Genomic DNA, 7,325 nt, shown 5'->3' with positions numbered 1-7,325 from the left:
AAATTTTGATACTCCGTCGTGTGGTTCCGAAAGAAAATTACAATTTTTGTATACTTTTTCATTTTTCCAGTACACTTACTGTTTACTATTATTTATTATAAATAAGTGCACGTTGCTTCCTTAAAGCAGGCATGGGCAACAAGCGCGTTCTTTTCCCCGGGAACGCTCCGTGTTTGCCTCAAAGGCAATCTAAAAGAAAGAAGACGACGGAAGACTGTCTGTGTTGCTCTCTCTCACTCACTCTCTCTCTCTCTCTCTCTTTCTGTGTGTGTGGGAGCCTCCCTATTAGAGACGTATAGCTCTCAATTTTTAGCGGGCCAGGGCAGTGGCCCTAGAAGGTAATCCGTGCTCATGCCTGCCACAAACAGCTGGCCAGATGTAGAACCACTGGCATGTACTTAGAAAGGTAGTGGAAGAGAGCGTGTTGCGTGTTTGTTAACGAGTGAAAGAGAGAAAGTGAAAGATGAGAGAAAAGAAAGGGCAATGGCGGGCGGGCTGATTGTAAAGCCTGCCGCGTCGCCGGTCCCCTGAGACCCTAACTTGTGACGTCGCGACCGATATCTCACAGGCTAGATTCTCTGGTATTGGCGATCAGTGCTGCCTTTTGCCGATCAAAAGTCAGTCCTAGCATCAGAGATTAAAAACAAATAAGAAATATGAAAGAAAGCATAAAGCGAGCCGGAAACGTCGACGAAGTCGATAGAGATTCGGTGACATTCGAACATACCGTACCTTGGAAAACGATTATATCCCTGTGTGAATAATACAGTGACATTCGATGTTCAAATTTCCGCTGTTTCTTTTATTCGTGGATGCGTTTTCCATGTTCAAAGCGACGATCGACGATTCAAACGTAACAGAATGACATACCTATGTTGTTGAGTATTCCTCTAGCGGCAGATCTGGGAACTACGTATCGAAAACTTCATCTAGTTATCGACGGGACTTTTCAAATTGTGAAAGAAAACATAGAGTCTATGTTTAAAAGGATAAATTGAAAAAAAAAAAATAATTTCATCCTTTTTTTATTAATCTTTATACTTCGATGTACAACTTGATTGTCTCAACAATAACCGAATATTGTAACTCTGCATATATATATACAACGGTTGATGCAAAATACTCTGGAAGTTGGGTAAAGGTCGTCGCAGTAATAGAAAAATATTCGATCAAAAGTATCTTCTACCCTCTTCTACCAGTCGACTTAACTCGGCTGCCGAATAGCCCAGGACTTGCTTAAGATCACACACGAATTTGTACACAAATCTTTTCCCGTGAACTTTCGAAATCATATCCCCGTCGTAATAATAACGCAACGCCCGGCTCAGTTTCTCGTAGTTCATAGAAGGTTTATTCTTTCGCGCTCCCCAGAGCTGTGCAACAGCTTCTGGTTGATTTAATTTGAATTCACCCTCTGCTCCCACCCATTGAATGGCTCCTCTGTGTTCCCGATCAGTTAACAGTTCCAACAAAAATTGCCATAGTTGTATTTGACCGCTGTTAACGGCACGACTGGAAGTTGCTATAGTGATCGGTGTAGTGTCGATGTTTTCGAGAGGTACACTGACTACTCGCGCCTGCTGGTTCACTTGTTGTCTAGGTTTCGCAGTTCTTTGATTTCGAACCTTCATGGATCTGTCCATGCTGTTTTCCGTGGGCGATTCCGGAGGATCCTTTTGCACAACAGCTGCAGAAATAGGATTATGCTTAAAACAAAGAATAAATGGAACCGACTGCTGCTACGAATCACAACGTACCGACGAATTTACATTTCCGAAGTAATTCTAAATGAGTCCAAAACACCTCTCCTGGATCGAGCGGTACTTTAGCCTGGAACTCCTCGAGCGTGAGATTACACAATTGCTGCCCCGTGATATTCCAGTCTGCTAATCTTACAGAAGCCAAATTAAACTGTCTGACGGCCCACTGAAGCCAATGTTTTACATGGGTCTGCGTCCAATCTTTTGGATCGGCTGGGATTTTTAAACGCTCCTGTAGAGCATTAACGTTTAAACTCCTAATTCAAATGATTCTACTATTATTCTTGCTAGAAATAATACCTGCTCTTTTTTGTATTGCGGATCCACCATCCATCGTATGACGTTTCGTTTATCTTCGTTAGCTGGTGCGGCAGCTACGCAACAATTTGCATTGGAGAAACTTGTAAACTGATTAGAACAGATATTAATACGTACTGGTATTTTCTGCTAATTCTATGTAATCTTCCGCAGGCTTGAGAACATCGACTATATTGATACGTCTTTGAGCTGCTTTTATCTGAACGTTTACTTGGACCAGTCCTTCTCCTTGTACACACTGATCCACCAGATTCTTATGACTCTCTAGCTAAAGGAATGTACATAAATAAAAGAATACCGCTAGTGGAAGGAAAAGTTGTAATACGTTGCTCTAATTATTTACCATTTGCGCGTCTTGCAACCAAAAGGAGTAATCGGTCAGTTCAACTCCTAGTCTTTGTTCCAATAAATTTCGTAGTGTAGATAAAGGCTCCCTTATGTCCATGTGTTGTATCAAAACACCTTCGTTGCAATCATCTCCGTTTGCGGCCCCTTCTAACGCGAAACTGGGCTCTACTTCTAAATCTGAGCTTTCCTGTTGCAACTGTGCCATTATATCATCTTCTTGCGACAATATAGCTTCGGGTTCCATCTTGATACGCTTTATCATGGCATAATCGGAGTCGTCGTCAGTGTCGAAGCTATAGAAAACAAACAAATGATTGTTGATTAATCTGTAGCAAGTAGATACGTATATTGACGCGACCGAAAGAAACGTTTCGTCGGATTTAATGTATGTTTAAGGTTGACTAACCTCTTGTCGGAACTTTTGCGTCTGCTTCCTAGATCCATGTGAATCAAACGCAATTGTCAAGTTCCGATAAGTGAAATCAAAATCAACTTTAACCTTTGCAAACATACGAACATTCACCCTAGAAAACCGGCAGCCATTTTGTAACAGGTGTACAAGCACGGTGCAACGAACGAATAGATGCACCAATGACGCAATTTCGGAACGATAAACAGATCGCTTGTTAAATGCATAGTTTATTCTAACACCTTTGAGAGAACATTCAAGATTTTTAAATCAATATTATTGATAAACAATTTTATCGATTATGCTATTGTCATTTTAATCGTTGAATCATTAATATATTGAGTCGATAAGGTAGTCTTGGCGCTACAAAAACTTGTAAAATGTCAGGTCTGTTTGTCTGTTTTATCTACAGTTACAGTTTGATATACTAAGTCAGTTTCATTCAAACGAAGTTTTGCTTCCATTATAGAATAATTATAATTATGACATTTTTTTTGTGTCTAACTTGGGAAATAATTGAAAAATTGAGAGAACGGAAAAGAAGGGAATTTCTTATATGAAATATTTATTTAAATATATACATGTGATATACGCTTGGAAAAGTATTATGCGATATAAAAGTCTTCAATAATTTCAAACATTCCCGCTAAATAAACGCAAATTCGAAACCATACTGGCAGTATTACAAAAAACTCAAATAAATGCAAGAAATGGTGGACACAAGTGCGCAAACATTAACAAAGAATAAGGTATACAGATTTTTATCACTTTTCGAATATTTTATAACAGAAAATTTGTAATTTCATAGTAAATAGTTTGTCAATTAACTCCTTACTGTACTTAAACGAGTCCGACTCGTCAACACACACATAACAAAAAAATTCTAATCGTTGCAACTATAGTACAGGAAGGAGTCAATTAGTTCTAAAAGAGTTAAATCTCTACAAAGTTAATAACAAAGAAATATACGTAACTATTTAGTAGATTGCTTTCATAACTTTTTTGTTTGTTCCATGATCCATTTCGAGACTATATAGCTACCGTGATGTTTCATATCATAGTATTTACTCACCTAAATAAACTAATACAAACTAAGATATTATTTGCTTCAATGCTGCTCTCAGCGATAAGCTTTTTGTTTCTTCTATTAAAGTCATTATGGATTGTCCAGAAAAATTTGGTATGGCCACAATGGCTCCATGAACCAATAGTTCCCGTGCTATCGATATATGATTATTTTCAATGGCATGGAAAATTGGAGTTCTTCCGGAACGATTATCCCTCAAATTTACGTTTACTTTAGTTTTTAACAATGCACTGACTCCGTCCAAATTGTTACGCAATGCACAGTAGTGTAGAGGAGCAAACCCTGCACAGAATAATTAAAAAAATTCATTTGTAATGTTGTGTTTCAATTCTGTTTTATATACTCACCATGTTCGTCTACTTCATTGAGTAACTCATGATTCGTAACATATTGCAGCATGATAAATAACAAGGGAGAGCACAATTTACAAGCTATAATTATTGCAGATTCATGTAGAAGAGGTTCCAATGAAACAGGTGTTGCACCAGCTTCTAATAGTAATTTCACCATATCTTCAGATGCATTTGACTGAATAGCTAATTCTAAACAGGTCTAGAAAAGAAATTACGTTTTCAACATTGCATTTCTTTTATTGTACATTAAGTAAACTAAGCAAGCTTACCTTATAATCTTCTGTTAATACATTTATACTTATTCTGCATGCTTTTAATACTAATAATAGCCTTTTTACTTCTTGTAGGTCATCATCTATTACTGCTTTGTGTATAGAAAGCATTCCTTTTTCATCCCAGTTTTGCAGGGACTGAAAGTCACGTTTTAGTTGTGTGATAACTTTTGTACATATTGCTTGGTTATCTCTCAATGAATATGATGGGTCTGTTAAAATTTGTTCTACTTCCTTTGCCGTACTATTCTCATTTTTATTAAAGAAATTGTTAATTTCATCAAGATCCTCTGCAAGCAGTAAATGCATATCTAAGGTCTGATTGTTATTATTATAATTATTATGCTTGTTAACAGAATCTTGTGGCGATACGTTTGAAATAATCATAGAGGTTGTTGCAGAGCGATTCTTTTGATTTATTCTTTTTAATATGGGTGTTGTCTCTGTTACTAAAATAAAATTGTCTAATTCGAGAAGTCCAAATACATCGGTTTGTACTTGAGAATCATGAACTGTTTTCAAGTTCTCAGGTGGAATAATTGGAACATGTTTTGCTATACCTATACCACAATCTGTGAGAGCTTGTAAAGCTTTAGCACGAAGTTCTTCATCCTTCACACTAATCAGTGCTTCCTTAATTATATCCCAATGTTGTAACAGATTTTGTGGTTTTAACTCACTGCTAGTTATTTTTTTACTATTATTTGTACTACTATCATTGGCTTCGAAACATGGGTCTGTATTCGTAGGTTCATTAGACACAGGCACCGAGTTATAATCCTTTCCTTGAGCATTACAACCTATTTGTTCAATAAATGTTCTTTTGTAATTTGGACTAGTTTGAACCTTGTTTCCAGCAACTGCGTCTTTTGTAGGTTGCATGTTAGATATCTCTGTTATATTTAAACATTGACCACTTTCATTTTTCCCTTCCATATGTAAAAGAGAAGAATTTGATTTGTCACTATGTATTTTATTAATAATTTGATCTATTCCATTAATGGCACCCTTATCTTTTGGTATAATGAGCTTTTCACATGCTACTAATGGAAATTTGGATTGTATCAAGTATTCTTTCAATTTTGATGTATCATCTTTTGTTACAGATTTTTTCGACGCATGAACCATTGTTTCAGATTTTTTTACAGTAGTAGCTTCTATTTCAGGTTTTCTTGGTGTTTTACATTTTAATACAGATCTCTCAGATACAGCGATCTTAGATGACTGTAATTTTTCGAGAACACAATCATTAGATATTAACTTTTCTGGGGCAGATTTCTTAAACATCGGTGTTTCTGGAACATATTTCGTAGATACTATTCTTTCTGAGACATAATCCTTTGATAGTAACTTTTTTGGGACACCGGTTGATTGTTCTATCGAATTGACTTTCATCTTAGGTCTTCTTAAGATGTTAATTCTTGTAAAAGCTGTTTCTGTTATATTTTCTTTAAAGTTAGATGTTTCAATATCATTCTCTTTGAAGATGGATGCTTCTATGTTATCACAATTTGCCTCTTCTTTCAGAATTACATTATTCGAGCTAGGCATATATTTTGCAATTGCATTAGTAGGACTGGTCTTTCCTTTTGTAACTCTATTGCCAAAGGTTGGAGTCTTTTCTATAACTATAATATCAGAAATAGTCTTTCCTTTTGTAACTATATTACTTGAAGTAGATCTTCTTTTAATAATGGCATTATATGAATTATCTTTCCTTTTTATAACTTTACTACCTTTAGGTAATATCAGAGCCTGATTGTTTTGTATTGTTATTTTGTTACTATGAAATTTATTGTAATGATTTTCAGTTGTATTCTTGTCTAAGTTATCATAATCTACATATTGAACATCATTGTTTAACATGTCTGAGTTTTGTGTCTGTGGTACTTTTGTCGCTCTTCCTGCATTTTCAAAGAAAAGAGTGATAGGCATATTTATGTTCCTTGTCAGATGAAAATTGTCGGAAACAGTGGTTTCATTGAGATACTCTGGAGGTAAAAATTTCAGATTGAATTCCCCAAGATCTTTGCCATCCTGCGTTCGTATCCTCATTTTCTTTAACTTGTTTACTGTATGTCCCCCATTACTCAATGAATTACTCGAAGTCTGTGGTACTGTTGATTCACATGATGGTCTTTTATTGGGCACTCTACTGGGAAATTGTTGTGTCAATGTAAATTCTCGTTTGCATTCTATTATTGGCTTGCCAATGTCTTTTTCTATTAATTTTCGTGAGTTCTTAACCGGTAACGGAGACACTGACTCCATTTAGCAACAATGTTTTCATGTAAATCAATCGTTCAATCTGCAACAAAATTTCCTAAGAATCACAAAACAGAAGAGTATCACAAAACTCACTGTGTTAAAAGTCAAAACATCATGAACGTAACCTATTATCAGATATATATCGCTGTATGTGCTTACACATATCGAGATTTCGCCACGTCTGTATTGTCGTTAATACATCGTATGGTTAAATATTTGCACGGACTAGATTTATAACTTGTTTAAAAACAATGTAAACTAATGCAGCTGTGGAAACCCACCAGGAATTACTACAAAATGTTTTGCAAAACGGGACATCCCTATCTGGGGAAATACACTGATACTAATACATACATAGTTGCAATATGGAGACCTTTAACCATGGTAACCAACGCTAAAGTAATGAAAATATTTTTGTAGTCACATACAATAATGGGTCCCACTCCTGCACAGCTTCAGGCTGCAGCTTGATTCGTTAGCGAGGGTCAATATAGAAATTTGTTTTACTCT

General features: G+C 36.1%; 2 protein-coding genes across 4 annotated transcripts; both read right to left on the bottom strand.

The window, feature by feature from the left end:
• Nucleotides 1-1,009: 1,009 nt before the first annotated feature.
• Nucleotides 1,010-2,996, bottom strand: Ets97D (DNA-binding protein Ets97D). The gene is made up of 6 exons (XM_033481826.2): nucleotides 2,833-2,996; nucleotides 2,422-2,719; nucleotides 2,196-2,346; nucleotides 2,061-2,134; nucleotides 1,758-1,992; nucleotides 1,010-1,687 (listed from the first exon to the last, which is right to left on the bottom strand). Exons 1-6 carry the CDS (start codon nucleotides 2,868-2,870, stop codon nucleotides 1,170-1,172), a joined length of 1,314 nt encoding a protein of 437 aa, XP_033337717.1. The 5' UTR covers nucleotides 2,871-2,996; the 3' UTR covers nucleotides 1,010-1,169.
• A 387-nt stretch (nucleotides 2,997-3,383) lies between these two features.
• On the bottom strand, nucleotides 3,384-7,165 carry LOC117226764 (uncharacterized). 3 transcript variants are annotated; one of them, XM_033481427.2, is made up of 4 exons: nucleotides 6,909-7,165; nucleotides 4,545-6,855; nucleotides 4,270-4,474; nucleotides 3,384-4,204 (listed from the first exon to the last, which is right to left on the bottom strand). In XM_033481427.2, exons 2-4 carry the CDS (start codon nucleotides 6,816-6,818, stop codon nucleotides 3,927-3,929), a joined length of 2,757 nt encoding a protein of 918 aa, XP_033337318.2. In that variant the 5' UTR covers nucleotides 6,819-6,855; nucleotides 6,909-7,165; the 3' UTR covers nucleotides 3,384-3,926. The 3 variants fall into 3 exon arrangements, with proteins under 3 accessions (XP_033337318.2, XP_033337317.2, XP_033337316.2); XM_033481426.2 differs by having other exon boundaries at nucleotides 6,941-7,165; XM_033481425.2 differs by having other exon boundaries at nucleotides 6,975-7,165.
• Between the last annotated feature and the right edge of the window lie 160 nt (nucleotides 7,166-7,325).

The sequence above is a fragment of the Megalopta genalis genome, chromosome 5 (genome assembly GCF_051020955.1).
Source record: "Megalopta genalis isolate 19385.01 chromosome 5, iyMegGena1_principal, whole genome shotgun sequence".
NCBI lineage: Eukaryota > Metazoa > Arthropoda > Insecta > Hymenoptera > Halictidae > Megalopta > Megalopta genalis.
This window is presented reverse-complemented; position numbering and strand designations above follow the sequence as displayed.